The 20,944-nt window shown below is 44.7% G+C and overlaps 2 protein-coding genes across 2 annotated transcripts in view; one reads left to right on the forward strand and one right to left on the reverse strand.

Annotated features, from left to right (window-relative positions):
* Positions 1 to 5,154, reverse strand: part of IFT27 (intraflagellar transport 27) — a 29,891-nt gene extending 24,737 nt beyond the window's left edge. The window contains exon 1 of the mRNA XM_075286890.1: positions 4,989 to 5,154. Coding sequence (XP_075142991.1) covers positions 4,989 to 5,022 — 34 coding nt within the window. The 5' untranslated portion in view covers positions 5,023 to 5,154. The remainder of the gene's footprint in view (positions 1 to 4,988) is intronic.
* The window catches only part of STIMATE (STIM activating enhancer), a 372,954-nt gene that overhangs the window by 264,356 nt on the left and 87,654 nt on the right, over positions 1 to 20,944 (forward strand). The gene's annotated exons all lie outside the window — the stretch shown is intronic.

The raw sequence follows: 20,944 nt of genomic DNA on the forward strand, positions 1-20,944 counted from the left end.
GCCACTTTACAGTAGAGGGAGCTGTCTGCTTTCAGCTCTGTCCACTGTATAGAGCTAGTGGCTCTCTAGAACAACACACCCACAGATCACACATTGATGGCCTATACCAAGGATATATAACATTTCCGGAAAAACCCAGGATAAGAAATCATTGATGGGTCTGACACGCGGGATCCCTGTTGATCATCTGTTTGAACGGACATAAGAACTCAAAAAAATGCTGTGACCTCTTTACTGTACATTGTGCGCCCTCTGTTTCACAGTGGCCGTTCAATGTAATGACAGTCTGACCCTTCTCGCTTTTATTAGATGACGCAGAACCTATGAGACAAATAGCATGTAATACGGTGTTCATATGGACCCTCACACAACTGATTATTTGGGATCCCCTTTAAGGATAGGTTCACACAGTGGAAATTAAAGAGAAGTTCCTCTTCATTTTCTGCTGTATTTGGTCATGGGATTGCCGCGGCAGAATGCTCTATTGTGGCTTACGTCTGCCGTTTAGGCCTAACGAGCAGGGACCCCCGAGCCTCGGAATCTACAGCAAGATTGAGCAGGATTTTTTTCTGCGTTCTGCTGAAATCTCTGCGTCCCATTGACAGAAAAGTGTCCCTGTACCCTAAAGGAGTCACAGTCTAGTGAGTGTTTTTGTATCAAAGCCCATTAGGGTGCCCTGAGACACTGCAGAGATTGTTGAACTGAAAGCACTTACATAGTAACACATCATACAGATCTGAAACAATGGCTGGCAGCAGAGGGGCGGTGGGTGGTCCAGGATTACAAAAATGGCTGCTTTCTTCTCATATTACATCTCAGACCCACTGAAATGAATGTGACTGGTTGAAATGTTACACACAACCTGAGGACAGTTGTGGTGCTGTGATCGGTCAGCTCTGCTGACATGTCAGCTTTTCTTGCAAGTCTGCATTGTATTGTACCTCTGATATTCCTCTTGGAAGAGTATAAACAACCTCACTGCTGGACGTTACCACTTTCCTTGTCAATAAGTAAAGTCCTTTTATTGTCAATCTCAATAGATTGGTTCTACAGTCACATCACCTCTACTCTGAGTGCCAGGTATTAAAGATGACCTCCGGGAGATGCTGCAGCACATTACATGTGATCTCCAGGAGATGCTGCAGCATGTTACAAGTCACCTGCCAAGTGAAGATGCAACAGATGCTATGATGTCACCTGCCAGGAGATGCTGCAGCACGTTACATGTTATCTCCAGGACAAGTTGCAGCAGATTCCATGTTACCTCCAGGAGATGCTGGAGCACGTTTTATGTGATCTCCAGGAGATGCTGGAGCACGTTTTATGTGATCTCCAGGAGATGCTGCAGCACATTACATGGGACCTCCAGGAGATGCTGCAGCACATTCCACGAGATCTCCAGGAGATGCTGCAGCAGATTCCATGATGTCTCCAGGAGATGCTGCAGCACATTACATGTTATCTCCAGGAGATGCTGCAGCACATTACATGTTATCTCCAGGAGATGCTGCAGCACATTACATGGGACCTCCAGGAGATGCTGCAGCACATTCCACGAGATCTCCAGGAGATGCTGCAGCAGATTCCATGATGTCTCCAGGAGATGCTGCAGCACATTACATGTTATCTCCAGGAGATGCTGCAGCACATTACATGTTATCTCCAGGAGATGCTGCAGCACATTACATGTTACAGTCCTATGAAAAAGTTTGGGCACCCCTATTAATTTTAATCATTTTTAGTTCTAAATATTTTGGTGTTTGCAGCAGTCATTTCAGTTTGATATATCTAATAACTGATGGACACAGTAATATTTCAGGATTGAAATGAGGTTTTTTGTACTAACAGAAAATGTGCAATATGCATTAAACCAAAATTTGACCGGTGCAAAAGTATGGGCACCTCAACAGAAAAGTGACATTAATATTTAGTAGATCCTCCTTTTGCAAAGATAACAGCCTCTAGTCACTTCCTGTAGCTTTTAATCAGTTCCTGGATCCTGGATGAAGGTATTTTGGACCATTCCTCTTTACAAAACAATTCAAGTTCAGTTAAGTTTGATGGTCGCCGAACATGGACAGCCCGCTCTCTAATGATCTGAAAACAAAGATTGTTCAACATAGTTGTTCAGGGGAAGGATACAAAACGTTGTCTCAGAGATTTAACCTGTCAGTTTGCACTGTGAGGAACATAGTAAGGAAATGGAAGACCACAGGGACAGTTCTTGTTAAGCCCAGAAGTGGCAGGCCAAGAAAAATATCAGAAAGGCAGAGAAGAAGAATGGTGAGAACAGTCAAGGACAATCCACAGACCACCTCCAAAGAGCTGCAGCATCATCTTGCTGCAGATGGTGTCACTGTGCATCGGTCAACAATACAGCACACTTTGCACAAGGAGAAGCTGTATGGGAGAGTGATGAGAAAGAAGCCGTTTCTGCATGCACGCCACAAACAGAGTCGCCTGAGGTATGAAAAAGCACATTTGGACAAGCCAGCTTCATTTTGGAAGAAGGTCCTGTGGACTGATGAAACAAAGATTGAGTTGTTTGGTCATACAAAAAGGCGTTATGCATGGCGTCCAAAAAAAACAGCATTCCAAGAAAAACACTTGCTACCCACTGTAAAATTTGGTGGAGGTTCCATCATGCTTTGGGGCTGTGTGGCCAATGCCAGCCCCGGGAATCTTGTTAAAGTTGAGGGTCGCATGGATTCCACTCAGTATCAGCAGATTCATGAGAATAATGTTCAAGAATCAGTGATGAAGTTGAAGTTACGCCGGGGATGGACATTTCAGCAAGACAATGATCCAAAACACCGCTCCAAATCCTCAGGCATTCATGCAGAGGAACAATTACAATGTTCTGGAATGGCCATCCCAGTCCCCAGACCTGAATATCATTGAACATCTGTGGGATGATTTGAAGCGGGCTGTCCATGCTCGGCGACCATCTAACTTAACTGAACTTGAATTGTTTTGTAAAGAGGAATGGTCCAAAATACCTTCATCCAGGATCCAGGAACTGATTAAAAGCTACAGGAAGCGACTAGAGGCTGTTATCTTTGCAAAAGGAGGATCTACTGTCACTTTTCTGTTGAGGTGCCCATACTTTTGCACCGGTCAAATTTTGGTTTAATGCATATTGCACATTTTCTGTTAGTACAATAAAGCTCATTTCAATCCAGAAATATTACTGTGTCCATCAGTTATTAGATATATCAAACTGAAATGGCTGTTGCAAACACCAAAATATTTAGAGCTAAAAATTATTAAGATTAATAGGGGTGCCCAAACTTTTTCATAGGACTGTATCTCCAGGAGATGCTGCAGCATGTTACAAGTCACCTGCCAAGTGAAGATGCAGCAGATGCTATGATGTCACCTGCCAGGAGATGCTGGAGCACGTTATATGTGATCTCCAGGAGATGCTGCAGCACATTACATGGGACCTCCAGGAGATGCTGCAGCACATTCCATGTTACCTCCAGGAGATGCTGCAGCACATTACATATGATCTCGAGGAGATGCTGCAGCACATTACATATGATCTCGAGGAGATGCTGCAGCACACTACATGATATCTCCAGGAGATGCTGCAGCACACTACATGTTACCTCCAGGAGATGCTGCAGCACACTACATGTTACCTCCAGGAGATGCTGCAGCACACTACATGTTACCTCCAGGAGATGCTGCAGCACATTACATGTTACCTCCAGGAGATGCTGCAGCACATTACATGTTACCTCCAGGAGATGCTGCAGCACATTACATGGGACCTCCAGGAGATGCTGCAGCACGTTACATGATATCTCCAAGAGATGCTGCAGCACATTACATGTTACCTCCAGGAGATGCTGCAGCACGTTACATGGGACCTCCAGGAGATGCTGCAGCACGTTACATGATATCTCCAAGAGATGCTGCAGCACATTACATGTTACCTCCAGGAGATGCTGCAGCACATTACATGGGACCTCCAGGAGATGCTGCAGCACGTTACATGATATCTCCAAGAGATGCTGCAGCACATTACATGTTACCTCCAGGAGATGCTGCAGCACATTACATGTTACCTCCAGGAGATGCTGCAGCACATTACATGGGACCTCCAGGAGATGCTGCAGCACATTACATGTTACCTCCAGGAGATGCTGCAGCACATTACATGTTACTTCCAGGAGATGCTGCAGCACGTTACATGATATCTCCAAGAGATGCTGCAGCACATTACATGTTACCTCCAGGAGATGCTGCAGCACATTACATGGGACCTCCAGGAGATGCTGCAGCACGTTACATGATATCTCCAAGAGATGCTGCAGCACATTACATGTTACCTCCAGGAGATGCTGCAGCACATTACATGGGACCTCCAGGAGATGCTGCAGCACATTACATGTTACCTCCAGGAGATGCTGCAGCACATTACATGGGACCTCCAGGAGATGCTGCAGCACATTACATGGGACCTCCAGGAGATGCTGCAGCACATTACATGTTACCTCCAGGAGATGCTGCAGCACATTACATGGGACCTCCAGGAGATGCTGCAGCATATTACATGTTATCTCCAGGAGATGCTGCAGCACGTTACATGTCATCTCCAGGAGATGCTGCAGCACATTACATGGGACCTCCAGGAGATGCTGCAGCACGTTACATAAGATCTCGAGAAGATGCTGCAGCAGATTCCATGATGTCACCTGTCAGGAGATGCTGCAGCAGATTCCATGATGTCACCTGTCAGGAGATGCTGCAGCAGATTCCATGATGTCACCTGTCAGGAGATGCTGCAGCACATTACATATGATCTCCAGAAGATGCTGCAGTACATTACATGTTACCTGTATGAGATGCTGCAGAACATTACATATGATCTCCAGGAGATGCTGCAGCACATGTGATCTGCCAGGAGACGCTGCAGAACATTACATGTTATTAGGCCCACACTGCCCAGTCTTCTGTATGGAGGACCGGATCACACTCACCAGCTACTAGACACTTGGCTGACAGCTTGACCATGCTTCCCGTGCCCCTCCACCACCGGATACCGGTATCTATCAGCGAGGTCTCCCGGCGTTACTACCGACAACACAGGGCACTAATCTAGGCCAGAAACTGAGACGCTCCGGCTACCATAGCAACAAAACCAAAGGTTTAAGGACCTTTGATGATGTCATAACCATGTGATCAGTGACATAAATAGGAGGAGCCAGGCTCTGCACTGAGCGGTTTATAACTGAGGTAAATGCAGGATAGTAGTGGAGAAAGGACCTTTGGTGATGTCATGATTGATCATGTGACCCATTATTGTATTAGTAGGAGGGGCTATGTGTTCCTGTTGGTGTTGTAGTGTTTGTGTCGTAATGTAAAGAGATAACATAGATCGAGTGAATATATAATGTGTGATGTATGGTGATGGTTGTATAAGGGTGAGTATATAATGTGTGATGTATGGTGATGGTTGTATAAGGGTGAGTATATAATGTGTGATGTATGGTGATGGTTGTATAAGGGTGAGTATATAATGTGTGATGTATGGTGATGGTTGTATAAGGGTGAGTATATAATGTGTGATGTATGGTGATGGTTGTATAAAGGTGATTATGTAATGTGTGATGTATGGTGATGGTTGTATAAGGGTGAGTATATAATGTGTGATGTATGGTGATGGTTGTATAAAGGTGATTATGTAATGTGTGATGTATGGTGATCGTTGTATAAGGGTGAGTATATAATGTGTGATGTATGGTGATGGTTGTATAAGGGTGAGTATATAATGGGTGATGTATGGTGATGGTTGTATAAAGGTGATTATGTAATGTGTGATGTATGGTGATGGTTGTATAAGGGTGAGTATATAATGTGTGATGTATGGTGATGGTTGTATAAGGGTGAGTATATAATGTGTGATGTATGGTGATGGTTGTATAAGGGTGAATATATAATGGGTGATCTATGGTGATGGTTGTATAAGGGTGAGTATAATGTATGATGTATAGTGATGGTTGTATAAGGGTGATTATATAATTGGTGATGGTTGTATTAGGGGGATTATATTATGTGTCATGAGTGGTGATGATTGTATAAGGGTAATTATTAGTGTTGAGCGATAGTTTTCGTCAAATATCTTGCCGGCATAGGAATGCGTGTAATCGGCTGAACACCAAGGGGTTAAACACTTCAAAGATTCAATGCGTTTAACCCCTTGGTGTTCAGCCAATTACACGCATTCCTATGCCGGCGAGGTATTTGACGAATACTATTCGGTCAACACTAGTATTTATATAATGTGTGATGTATGGTGATGGTTGTATAAGGGTGGTTATATAAAGTGTGATGGTTGTATAAGGGCCAATATATCATGTGAGATGCAGCGCCGGCTTCAGGTTTGTGTGGGCCCTTGGATGAAACAGCCTCAGTGGGCCCCTTTTGGAGCAACCCATGCGAACCACAGCACAAACAACAACCGAAATTGTGTATTTTTTTTGCAGAGGCGGACCTATTGGAGTGGAGGAAGATGTAGAATAGACAGAGTGACTCTGGCTGGCTGATAGTCTGGGCTATTGTTTGAGAGTATCTCTCTCAGGACTTATATAAGGGGCTTGCTATCTCATTGCACACGCCCAGTCCCTTTAGGCTGAGTTCACATGGGGTATTGTGGTCAGGATTTTGAGACCGTATTCACCTCAAAATCCTGACCAAAGAGACGGCTCCCATTGAAGTCAATGGGAGCCGGTCAGTTCTTTTTTCTGGGAGCCATTTGTTCCGGCTCCTGGAAAAAAAACAGACATGCTTATTCTTCAGGTGGAGTCGCCTCATGAATCAGCCTGAAGACACTCCCTCCTCTCGACTAGGCCCATTCATTTGGGCATAATCCGGAGTGGAGTGCGTGACTGGATGCCGGTGCACTTCACCGGCATTCAGTTGCAGCTACCCGTATTTTGGACTGGTCTTAGGTTCCGGACCCAAAAACCCTGTGTGAACCCAGCCTTACAGCCGCCTTACCCTAGTATTCCCTGGGCTCTCAGGTTAGCCTGCTTTCATCCCAGGCTCTTTTGTGATTTACCAAAGAATACTGTATATATCTGATTTCAGTGGGAAATCACCTATACTGTTTGGGAAGGGTTATTATACCTCCCTAAAACTACAATATTACCATTATTGGTTGAGGTGCCCCCTGAATTTTTGTATCAAGTGGGCATTACATTGTTGTCTTTAATTTTAGCAATATTAGTTATTAAAAGTTATGTTTTACTCTTTCAGTGATACACTTTATATTTGAGTAAATACCCGTTAGTGAGATTTCTGTTCAGATATCAGAAAGTAATGAGGAATTTTAGACAGACATCTGCCCCGAATTCCTCTTTATTTTCTGCCCCCCTCTGGCTCACGGTGGTGAATACAGAGCATTAGTAGGCCCTTGTGGCTTTCCACTGCTGATTAGGCCCAAGTAAAGGAGTCTAACCAGTGCGGAGTCTCAAGCTGCGGCCTCTGAATCAGCTGCAGAATCCACGGCAAGATCCAGCGGGACAATTTTTTTTTTAGCACCCTGCACTTTGCTTTCAATGGGAGTCAGAATGAGGGAAGAATCTACCGCTAATCTGGGGGCGAAATCCGCTGCAAAATCAAAGCCAGATTCCATGTAAGCAGGTCCTGATTCTTTTAACCGTGCAATGCATGCTTTCGTCTGTATTAATGGAAGTTCTCAATGCAGGGACTGAGTGGGCCCCCACAGATACATATACAAAGATACACACAGAGAGGGTATAATAAATATATACAGGGACATAACTAGAAAAGACTCGGCCCCATAGCATACTTTTGATTTGGGTCCCCTCATGTCATAGCGCCCCCTTTCCTGGCCACCACACAGTATAATGCCCCATTTAAATACAGTGTAATGTCCCACACTGGCCCTTCCACGTGGTATAGTGGCCCCTCCAAGCAGCAGTGTCCCATAGTGGCCTGAACCAAACCGCCTGGCCAGAGATACAGCTAGGGGTTCAGCACAGGGGGGCAAACATGTCCAAGAGGGCCCCCTATTTAGGTATTCTGATTATTATCACTATACAGTGAGCGTATAGACGTATGTATCAGCTCTACACAGGGCTCTGCAGACGACTTAGGTGAATACAGTGCAGTTACATTTAGTGACTTACAGGTGACGTCTCTGACTAATCCTTTACATTTCCCGTCTCTTCCATCTGGACTGCAATTACCACTTCTTCCAGTCTCTGTAAAGTTTGCAGCACAGACATCTTTGGCTTCTCACTTTTCCAGGCACCTGACTCACATTGTCCTCACCTACACACCCGTCCTGCTGCTACCCCCAATTATAAAATATATAATATAAGCCCCCCTCCCCCCCCCCCCGTAATGAGTAACGCCTCCAAGTGCATATTTAAATTAATAACTTCCCTGTGTACCCCCTTCAAATAGTGTCCTTTATTAATATTGCTCCAGGTGTTTCCTAATTAAAAGGTAAACAAAAGGTAAAATAAATGATTGGGGTTCCAATACCTGGGACCCCAAAGCTCAGCTGTTTGAATGTACTGGGGTTCCTGTATAAGAGCTGTTATCGCGTCTCTGTATTTATAGTATCATACATCTCATAGCGGCCATGTCATGTAACTACAGCCTGGACCTATACATGTCTATGTGACACGGCTGAAATTACATCATACACTCACTATAAACCAGGGGTGCCCAAAACTTCGATTGCGATCTACTGGTCGATCGCAAAGGACGTATGGTTGATCGCGTGAGTTTTTTTAAAACTTTTTTATGTTTGAACCAGCGCAGGAAAGCTGCCGCTTTCCTTGCGCTGGTTCAGACGTCTACGTTTCAGTGTCATTTGATATGCAGACGTCTGCCAGGAGAAAAGGATGCAGCGGTGGCAGCAGCAGCATCGAGGTCGGTAAGAATGAGAACTTTATGTTTGTTTTATAATATGCCTATACCTGCTGGAGTATTCCAAGCAGGTAGCAGCCTATTTACCAACCTCCCCGAACCTGTTCACTGACGCCCCCATTTCCCCTTGTTCTATAGGCCGTGGTGGGCGGTAAGTGAATAGGGCCAGGCTGCAATCCCACTACCGCTATTATTATATTCGGGGGTCTTTTCAGACCCCTGAGTGTAATAATCGGAGCCCCAGGGGAGGTGAGAGAACATAATAAACAATGTTACTTCCCTCTCCGGGATCCGATGTCAATCTCACAATGCTGCGGCCAAGGCCCAGCCCACAAGAAGTGGGTAGTAGATTTTTTGACTTGGTCACTTAAAGAGGACCTTTCACCATATCTGGGCACAGGCAGTGTTATATACTGCCAGAAAGCTGACAGTGCGATGAATTCAGCGCACTGTCGGCTTTCCCGATCCGTGCCTGGTGTAAAGCGCTATCAGTACCGTAGCGCTTTACAGTCAGAAGGGCGTTTCTGACCATTAGCCAGGAACGTCCTTCTGCCTCGCGGCGCCAATCGCGCTGTGCTGTGGAGCCGGGAGGAACTCCCCCTCCCTCTCCTGATAATGCTAGTCTACGGACAAGCTGTGTGAGCAGAGGGAGGGGGCGTTCCTCCCCACTCCACAGCACAGCGCGATTGGCGCCGCGAGGCAGAAGGACGTTCCTGGCTAATGGTCAGAAACGCCCTTCTGACCATAGAAGAGCTACGGTACCGGGCCGTAAGCTCTTCACACCGGGCACAGATCGGGAAAGCCGACAGTGCGCTGAATTCAGCGCACTGTCAGCTTTCTGGCAGTATATAGAACTGCCTGTGCCCAAAAGTGGTGAAAGGTCCTCTTTAATAAGTAGCTCACATGCTGAAAAATATTGTTGAATTAAGGTCACCCAATATGCAGTCTAGCATGAACTAATCTGAAAAAAACCCCTCTTGTTATTTAATGGGTTTTCAATTTTCAACTCTGCTCACCACCAAATAAGTGTTTTGTTTTTATTTTATTTTTGCTGTTCATGTATACAATATCTTCTAAAATAAAAACATCTATGTTATTTAAGCATTTTTTTCTTGTTGTGTTCACCCAGTATACAGTTTAGCCTTCTCTAATCTATCAAAACCTACTGTGTTAAAGCTGACATTTCCTGAAAACAAAAGCAATAAAAACATAGACATTCAGTGTTTGAAATGCTGCCAATCACTATATTCACATTAAGCAGTGTGTGTAGTAAAAATAACTGGAAAAAACTACTCAGAGGACTAGCAAGTATTACTGTCAATAAGAATGTGAATGGTAACAGGCTCAGCAACACTACTTCTTCTTGTCTTGACAGCCCCACCAGTAGCCGCAGTGTTGTTGTGTTTAATAACAATAAAGAAGCTTTCCAAAGCAGTGAACCACAAATATTGGGTGAGGATTGTATGGGTTCCTCCTCAACATGTAATTACTAATTTGCCATGCTGTCTTTCTGTTTGTCAACCATGTCTTCTTCTTTATCTTCACTGACACAGATCCTATTCTCTAGTAGTCCATGCAGGGAAAGGTGCACGCCACCATCAATACAAGGAGGATCGCTTATGGGCACTTGGGCAGGGACAATATATAGCTGTCATGGCCCACCGAATCAATGTTTGGAGCGTCAGTGGCGACTGCCTAGAAAGGCAGCAAGGCCTGTTGTTTTATAGTGCTACTTACTGACATCACCGCGTGGCTGCAAGGTAGGCACAGTTTCAACATGAAACAGGACCCATCTGACTCCTCCAGTGCCTGCACAGTGGATCATTTCCCACCCCAATTTCACCAGTGCAAGCCATTTATTACACCCGCCTCCCTCATTTCTTAAATGCAAAAATAGGAGCAGAGTTTCCAAAAAGTAGAGTTAAATGTCTGCGCTTTGCAGTAAAGGACTTTATTAGTTGCTCAAAACACACATCAATTAAAATGGGTGTATGTCAGTGCATAATATACAACGGGGTTCCCCATTTCATCATGAGAACAACTTTTTATCATTTGTAACACCTGTAACCTGTTGCAAGCAATTCCCTCTTTTCATTTATTTTGTTTATTATTTTATTTATGAATCATTTCTTATTTCTTATTATATTGTGTTGTGATTATAGTCATTCTTTGACCATCTTAGAATTAACCTGATATAAAAACCTGTTTGTCTACACAGAGGGATATTATTTCACCTGGACATAGGCTTTCCTGCTGCTTCTCAGAGGGAAAACCCAGCATTTGCAGCCGTATTTATAGCAATAAAAGGTAGATGTCCTGATAATAGTGAGGGAAAGCAGTTAGATAAGCCCCTCACCACTCCATCCTGCTTCCCTCTTTATCAGGGTCAGAGATTACAACAGTCATTCAGCAAGGACCACAGTGTAGCGGTCAGGTGCTTATCTAATGGAGTTTCAAGCTGCTTGTCCAGTAATGGGAAATAGCCCACAATTAATAAATCTTTCGATTACTTTTAAGTGCAAGCATTAGCGGCTCCAGCCTGCAGTGCATCTATGCTGTGGCGCTCTGTATGGCAGCACCCATATATGCAAAGCAGCCAATCACAAGCAATAATCACTAAATGTACTAACTATGTATGTGATGACACCAGTGGCATGGATGGATGTGTGGCTGCACCGCATTCTGTTTTTACCCTTAAACTGTGTAATGTTTAGGCAAATGAGTTTTCTTGCAAATACTCATTACCAGTCATTGATCCATGTAATAGGCCCCTTTAAAGGGAGTCTATCACCACAGCCCAGTATATCAATTCAACCTTGCAGATAGATAGGTTAGGGTCACCTGAATCAGGTGTGGAGTGCCGCCTATGTTGCCAAAATATTGCTGTCAGTATGCAAATGAACTATTTACCTTTGCTCCAAAGGGGTGACAACATCATCATTGCTCCAGAGATCTCATTTGCATATTGACAAAAAAATATCTCAGCAAGGGAGGCAGCGATTCACAAGGGGAAAACACTGTATGATTCAGGTGGCCCTCCCCCATCTAGCTGCAGGGTTGGGTTGATATACTGGGTTGTGGTAGCAGGCTAACTTTAAGGAGCGTCACATTCAGCCTTTTACTAGCCTGGTCAGGTCTTTCCTTTTAAAGGGTTTTCCAGGCACAAAATCTATTTTTCTTTCTATAAAGGTCTGTTAGTGCTAGTGATAAGTTAATAAGTGCACCCATATACCTTTAGAAGTTTCGAGTGATTTCTGGGTGTCTCTGGTTGCTGCTGCATCCTCTGCCTTTGTTTACAGGTGCTAGCTTCTTGCTATGCAGCTTCATTTGTAGCTGCTACACTAACTCCCGCTCACTCCGCTACAAAACCCTCCCTGTCTCACTAGCCTAGCTTCTCCCACGCTCACTGTCTCTCTAAGCCTAGCCCCTCCCACTCTCACTGACTAGTAATCCTGCCCATTACTAGCCCCTCCTGCCCTCCCTTGTCTCCCTGTGCCACCCACTGCTAGAAAACAGGAAGACAAGGAGGAGTTGTCCCCAACACAGGAAGGCTTGGTAAGTATTGATAGGGGAGGGGGGTGAGTGATGGTGACGTTTCGTTTTGGAAGCAGTGAAACAGAATGTCATCAGATTATCAGAAACTGACCGCTCCAGGGATATGGGTAATTATAGATTTTTTAAAAAAAATTGAAGTAAATTAAAGTTAGGTGGGGGAGGGAGTTTAGTTTAGGGGTTAATTATCAGTTTATCATGGACAACCCCTTTAAGCTTGGCGAGCTCCATTCCTAGTGGGAGAAGGGAAATGACATCCAGCCTGAATGTGATAAAATGGCGCTCAGACCTGTTCTCACTTTTATAACATTCAAGCTTTTATTAAACTTCTCATTCCAATCTTCCAATGTGTATTCGTGGTGGATTTGCTGCTTCAGAAGGGACTTTTTATTTGCTCGGTCTGTAGGCTCCATAAAATGCAGAAAACCAAGCATCATTTATTACTGTAGTCTTAATCTGAAATAAATCTTGTCTACGTACATTCAAGTTGTTGTAAGCATAGTAGTATTGATTTTCTAGCGCCAGAAGGAGAGAGAAAAATGAAGCATGCAGAGAAATCTTATGTTTTGGAGCGAAGCCTAAATTGAGTGTTATTTTCCAATTCCCTCACTAGGGGGCAGCATTTTATTAAATATCCCAAATCTGCTTGCCTCATTATTATCTCAGGTTTCAAGGTGTCATTGCAAAAAGCTCAAGAAATCTCTCGCTTGCAGGGCAGATTTATTCTCTTGTTGCATGGCTCCATTATTTTTAGCGAAATATCTGATCGTTTATGAATTTATTCTTTTACCCCATGCGGTAAATATAGCCCATGTAAGAGTTAAGTCACCGAAACCAATATATCTGGAGAAAATGAGCTTGTGAACGGCACATTCATTTTTAAGTGGGATTACTGCCAGTTTGCATAAGTAAGCACAGTAAATAAAATTGTGTAGGGTGCATGGATTATATGGATCTATAAATGGAGGCTTTATGTCTGCGGAGCTTCTCTAATTGTATCTTAGCTATGCAGAAAGCAACAAGGCAAACAATTAACAGCAAAAATAGAAAAAAAAATTACTCATTATAGACAGTGCATTGTTATTGGTGTCACTGACCAAGGTGTCGGAGATGGGCAAGCGGAAAGCTAGGACATAGGCTTTAGATTTGCCTAATCAATGGCCGTGTTGGTGTTACATCTAATGAGAGGAGATGAACACTCGGAGATGTAGGCTTGAGTCATACAAGCTGCCTTGTATGGATTCTTCATATGTCAGCAGGAAATGTCACACGCTAAAATACTGAGAGAATGACAATCTGACCTATTAGTAGTCAGTGAACCCTGCTTAAATCCCACTGCTCCAACTCTGCGGTGCGGAGAAATAAATTGAAAGATGGAACAGAAGAGCGACCAGGATCACCTCATGGTTTATAATTGACATAAGCCCTGAAATCTTAGCGCTGCTGTAATAGACTCTCCTTCATACCATCCGTGAAGTAGGTTGAAGATTAAGGATTGTGATAGCAAAATGGGTCTCAATTGTGAATAAATACTATTTGCAGAAAAATAGGTGCTGGAGTCCTGGGTTCGAATCAGACCAAGGCTAACATCTACATGGACTTTGTATGTTCTCCCCTTTTGTGTGATTCTTTACCATGTTGTCCCATAATCTAACAATATATCAGTAGGTTAACTGGCTTACTATGACACTGTCACTAATGTGTCTGAGATAAGAACATTAGATTGTGAGCCCATTGGGGATATTGGCTCATGTGTGAGATGGAAACCACTGTAGAGTGATGCAGAATATCAGCTGTGAGAACATGACCTAATAGAGCTGGGGCTATATGGCCATGACTCCCGACACACAACCAAAGATCTCTGTTGTCCTGCGATTCCTTCACTATTATAAGGGAATGGAGTCATATTGCAACACTGAGGATGCTGCAGCCATGTGGCTTCTCATCACAAAAAAATAGAGTGCTGCAAAATTTGTCATGTTTGCAGCATCCCAGAGATCGTAGTAGTACATTCACTTACATTAATTAGAAGTTGCAGGTCACAGTAATATTTGGTCACAGCCAAAATCGCTGTGTAGCCCCAGCTTTAGAAAGAACTATCTTACCTAAGGTCTTTTCTTGATCCTAATAGTTTGGTCCTAATTTAACAATCCTTGGTCTACCGGAGGCCATCTCTCTCCTTCTACAACCTGTGAGATTCTTATGGAAGTTTTGTCATTGCTATCTGTGCCCTTCAACAACCTGTGAGATTCTTATAGATGTGTTGTCATTGCTTTTGCTGTTCTGTCCCCACATGAAGGCGATTGAAGGTGTAACTAATAGTGGCCGTATGACTCTCCTACCTTCGTATCCAAGCAGTGGAGCAGACAGGACCGGTAGGAGCTCAAGATAGATGGATTCAAACGTAGACACGATGATATAATGAACCAACGTGGGTTTCTTTGACCCAAGAACAGCGATAACACGATAGGTTTTGGAACTAGGAAGACTGGAGAGTAAACCCCCAGACTGAAGTCTGAAGGCCCCTTCACACGGCGTAAGCGCGAGCGCTTCTAAACACTTCCCATTCACTTCAATGGGAGTGCGCGTAAAGCCGGCTCCCATTATGTACTCAAGACAGTACATAGTCTGTTTCCCCCTGACGAAGCCACTTGTGTGGTGAAACGCGCGTCGGGGCGCGTACTGGTGCGTGACATACATACAAGGTAATGATCAATTACTCCATGTGCTTTTCTTTGTGTCTGCAATGTTAATGAATACTTTGTTCTTTGGCAACAATCGCTAGCCATTCAGGGTCTCTCCATGTATCACTTTAACAGTTGACAACTGCTTTTTTTCAATTTATGGAGAGTCTCCTATTATTAAATTTTGCATTGACTCATTGTATTGCATATTGTATTATGGAAGCCTATTAGTATGTATCTCGCTGCACTTATTGTGGTTGCACCATTTATCTCGTATTTATGTTCATTATTTATTAATATATTTTTTCAATAAATTTATATATTTTAGAAAAATACTAGCTGGTACCCACGATGTCGTCTGCGGTGATTGTAGAAGTGGGTATATACAGGCGCGGGTAAGGTTTTCGTAGTGTGTATAAGGTATGGGATATGAAATGTAACTTTGTATCTTGTTTTTGCTGTAATTCAGAGAATACGTGAGACTTTTGTGTTGAAGTTAATTTGTATTTGAGCTGCTATATATACGGTGTTGTGAGAAACCTTACATAGTGACTTTGGGACAGAAGTATTTGAAGTTAACCCTTTCCCGCCGATGGTATTTTTTGATTTTCGTTTTTGACTCCCCTCCTTCTAAACCCCATAACTTTTTTATTTCTCCGCTCCCAGAGCCATATGAGGTCTTAATTTTTCCTGGGACAAATTTTTCTTCATGATGCCACCATTATTTATTCTATATAATGTACTGGGAAGCAGGGGAAAAATTCAGAATGGGGTGGATTTGAAGAAAAAATGCATTTCTGCGACATTCTTACGGGCTTTGGTTTTACGGCGTTCACTGTGCAACCAAAATAACCTGTCCCCTGTATTCTGTGTTTCGTTACGATTCCGGGGATACCAAATTTATATGGTTTTATTTACATTTTGACCCCTTAAAAAAAATCCAAAACTGTGTTAAAAAATTATTTTTTGAAAAGTCGCCATATTCCGACAACCGTAACTTTTTTATACGTGCGTGTACGGGGATGTATAGGGCGTCTTTTTTTGCGGGACCGGGTGTACTTTGTAGTTCTACCATTTTGAGGAAATGTGATTGCTTTGATCACTTTTTATTCAATTTTTTATCAGAATCAAAACAGTGAAAAAATGGCGGTTTGTCACTTTTGACCATTTTTCCTGCTACGGCGTTTACCGAACAGGAAAAATATTTGTATAGCTTTGTAGAGTGGGCGATTTCGGACGTGGGGATACCTAACATGTATGTGTTTCACAGTTTTTAACTACTTTTATATGTGTTCTAGGGAAAGGGGGGTGATTTGAATTTTTAATCCTTTTTATTTTTTTTATTTTTTACTTTTTTTAAACTTTTTTTTTTTTTTGCATTTATTAGACCTCCTAGGGGTATTTACATGGGTGGGCGGTGTCGCGGATTGTCAGAGCGGTGGGGGTCGGCAAACATGGCTGCTCCGGAGCGTTAAAGAGCGCCTCCTGGAGTATCGTTAAGGTGAGGGGCAAAGTGGTAAAGTATATGTATATGTGATTGTGTGGGGTTAGGGGCGAGGCTGTAGAGGGCAATAGGAAGTTTGTGGCTTGCTATGGTCCAAAGTGTGTGAGATTGCAGAGATGGTGGTGTGAGTTTGGGTTTTGTGGGGGTCCTGGCACAAAACGTATGTGCGCTATTGTGAAGAAAAGTAGCCTATTATTTAATCGGGTGTATTAACTATGTTTGTGGAAAATTTCAGCCAAATCGGTGGAGCGGTTTTTCCGTGATTGAGGAACAAACATCCGAACATGCAAACATCCAAACACACAAACCCACAAACTCACAAACTTTCACATTTATAATATTAATAGGATTGTTTTCTTGTGTGGTAGTTAGCCTGTTTAGGCTAATGTAGATGTACTCAAGACAGGTAGCCACCTCTAGGAGGCCAGTAGCCGAGTCAGGCAGATGCTGCAGATGGTTGCCCAAGAAGGCAACAGTGAGATGAGCCAGGTAGTCAAGCCGAGACAGTAGGTGTTAGTAGGCAAGTGGCAGGCAGCCAACAGGCAGATGCAGCAGGCATATCTAGCCTTCAGGTATAGTACAAACAGTATTGAACTGTAGACCCGATGCACTCAAAATAAAAGTCTGTTTCTTTACAGACTGAAACACAAAAAAACTCCCCCCCCCCCCTCCTCCTTTTAAAAAAAAAAAAAAAAAAAAAAAAAAAAGGGACTTGCTCACTCATAAAAGCAGTCTTGGTGCACCTTCAGCTTACCTCACCTGAGCTGTGGGAGTTGCTGGAAAAAACTCACTGCCATCTCACAGGATGCTGTTTACATTAGCCCGGCCAGACAGGTGCGCACAAGCCATAGCAATCGACATAAGTGCTCAGACAATGCACTAAGCTTAAAGGGAAAGCTGAAAGCTCCCACACAATTTCCATGCCTGTGACTATAACACAGATAGACACGCACAAGCCACAATAGTTTCCACGCACACTGCGGCACAGATAAGTTCGCACCGGCGCTGACAACACAACGGAAGGAAGTTGACAGAGTGCCCGTAGCAAAAAATATCAGTGTTTTTAGTTTGCACTAAATACAGAGGAAAGCTGGAGAGGACTCAGCTTACCTTACTGGGCAGTGAATGAGCTGTAACACAGCTGAACAATCAGAACACCCTGCAGAGCAGGTAAGACAAAACCTAAATCTTTCTCTCAGAAAGAAAGAAAAGAAAGATTATGAATGATAATCTGTTTTCCCTTAGCCCAAACAGCAGCACAACTGGGTATTCCTGCCCCTATGAGCTGTTAGGACAGGTGGAATTTTTAATTACCTAACAGCTTTTGACCCCTATAAGAGGTCGGAAGACCTGCTCCTCCCTTGTGTTAGTAGCAAGTATAAATACAGTCTAAACTTTTATGCACACATAAAATATACAACAGTACATCATTGGGAGGGAGCCTTGTGCTGCTGTTTGGGCTAAGGGAAAACAGATTATCATTCATAATCCTTCTTTCCCCCTACGCCCAACAGCAGCACGACTGGGGATTTAGCAAGTATTGTTTCCCCTAGGGTGGGCCATCTTGGCAAACTGATGCCAAAACAGAGTGTCCAAAGGCAGTTGACTCTGTCGTACACCAGTCCAGCCTGTAGTGATTGGCAAAAGTCAGCTGTAAGCGCCACGAAGCCGCGGCACATATTTGCTCTAAGGAAAGACACCGTGTCTCTGCCCATGATGTTGCTACTGCTTGGGTGGTATGGGCACGGATAAATTCTGGAACAGGAAGCCCCTGAGCCCGTAGGGAACAATTGATGGCTTCCCTGATCCATCTTGACAGGGTAGTCTTTGATGCTTTAGAGCCTCTATTCTGGCCCACCACATTGACCAGAAGATTCTCCGATCTTCGGATTAGTGCTGTACGGTCTAGGTAGATACATAAGGTCCTTACCAGATCCAACGTGTTCAACCTCTTCTTCTGTTCAGACGCAGGGGAGGGAAAGAAAGCCCGCAAAACGATTACCTGGTTAGTATTTTGATGGGTCAGTACCTTTGGCAAGAATCCTGGGACGAACCTCAGCTGAACTCTATCTGGAAAGAAGGTAGTAAAAGGTTCAGCGGCCGATAAGGCCTGTAACTCGCCAACTCTCTTGGTGGAAGTTATTGCCAACAGGAAAGCCACTTTGCATGATAGGTACTTCAAGTCCAATTCAGGTAAAGGTTTGAAAGAGGGGGAGCAGAGGCCTTGTAGAACCGCAGCCAGGTCCCAGCTGGGGACAGGGGGATGCACCTGGGGGCGGAGCCTAGCAGCCCCCCTTAGAAACTGCATGACCAGAGAATCTAGTGCCAGACGTGTCTCCAGGAGAGCAAATAGAGCTGAAACTTGGACCTTCAGGTTAGATGCCGCTAACCCTCTCTCTAGGCCATTCTGTAGGAACTCCAGAACTGAGTTTCTATCCAGATCGCATTGATTTCTCGTACACCATCCTGGAATATGCAGGCGATTCTACTGTAGCTCTGATTAGTTGACTCTGCTCTTGAATGAGCTAAGGTACTTAGCACTCCCTGGGACAATCCTCTGTCTGCGCATATGGTGCAGTTAACCTCCAGGCAGTGAGGTTGAATTTGTCTAGGCCCTGGCATGGCCGACTGTTCAGTGACACCAGATCTTGTACTGGTGGAAGCCTCCAGTAGTTCCCCCGGCTCATTAGGATGAGGTCGGTGAACCATGCCCTTTTCGGCCAGAACGGCAGGATTACTATTGCCGAAGTCTGGTCCTGCCTGAGTTTTGCCAATACCTTCGGAATCATTGGAATGGGAGGAAAAACGTATGCCAGCTTGAACCTCCATGGTATTGACAGGGCATCCACCGCCAAAGGGTTGTCTTCCCGGTACAGGGAGCAAAACCTTTCTACTTTGGCGTTGTATCGGGTGGCCATCAGATCCACCTCGGGGAGACCCCATATCGTGGTAAGGTAGTGGAAGATGTCCTGATATAAGGACCATTTGCCTGTGACTGTCAGGCCTCTGCTGAGTCGATCTGCCAGGATGTTCAGATGACCTTGGATGTGTACCGCAGTTGGGAGAGGTTCTGTTCTGCCCAGGAGAAGATCCGGTTGGTGACTTGTAGAAGCAAGGGAGATCTGGTCCCTCCCTGCTTGTTGATGTAGTGGACTGTCGTCAGGTTGTCCGACCTCACCTTGACCGCTGTCCCCCGGAGAACTGGAGCAAATGCTAGAAGGGCCCGATGAACTGCCGTAAGCTTGCGCCAATTGGATGAGTGCGCCCTCTCCCGCAGATTCCACGTACCTTGAACCGGGGTCTCCCCCAGATGAGCTCCCCAGCCTGTGAGGGAGGCATATGTAGTCAACAGGGTCCATACGGGCTGGACCGAGGACCTAACATCTCGCAGATGGGTCCACCAGGGCAGGGTTTGCCGGGTGCTGATGGTTAACTGGATAGGCTTCTGTAGTCCTGAAGGATTGTGTTTCCAGACTCTCAAGATCTCGTTCTGCAGCGGGCGCATGTGCCATAGGGCCCAGGGGACTGCTTCTATAGTGGCGGACATCAATCCTAGGACCTTCATGGCCTTCCTGATGGTGACCCTCCGGGTAGTGGCTAGATGATGAACCGCTCGAGCAATCTTTTCCTTGTGAGAGGAGGGTAGCAAGATCGTCATGCTGCGAGAGTCTAAAACGAATCCCAGGAACTGAATTTGTGTTGCTGGCACCACCACCGATTTTTGCCAGTTTATCAGCCACCCCAGCTTGGTTAACAGAGCTACTACGGTCTGCACCTGCATGATAAGAACCTCCTTTGAGTGGGCTTTGAGAAGCCAGTCGTCCAGATAAGGGACTATAAATATGCCTTGAAGGCGCAGGGCGGCAGTGACCGGAGCTATTACCTTGGTGAAGGTGTGGGGGGCTGAGGTAATGCCGAACGGGAGGGCTGTGAACGGAAAGTGCGCCTCTTTCCCTTCTATGTATACGGCAATCCTTAGGAATTTCCGGTGCACTGGAAATATGGGTACGTGGAGATAGGCGTCTTTTAGGTCCAGGGTGACAAAGTGATCTCCGGGCTGTAGGAATGGCAGCACCGACCTGATGGTTTCCATGCGGAAGCGCACCTTGTGGATAAACTGATTCAGGTATCTGAGATCGATGATCATACGCCACTCACCTGATGTCTTGGGGACCAAGAAGACTGGGGAGTAGACGCCTCTGCCTTGCTCTGCGCGAGGAACCACCTCCAGCGCGGCTTTGTCCACGTACTCTTGGATGGATTTCTCCAGATGAAGTTGTTTGGGCGGGTT

This window comes from Leptodactylus fuscus, chromosome 9 (assembly GCF_031893055.1).
Source record: "Leptodactylus fuscus isolate aLepFus1 chromosome 9, aLepFus1.hap2, whole genome shotgun sequence".
NCBI classification, from domain to species: Eukaryota; Metazoa; Chordata; class Amphibia; order Anura; family Leptodactylidae; genus Leptodactylus; species Leptodactylus fuscus.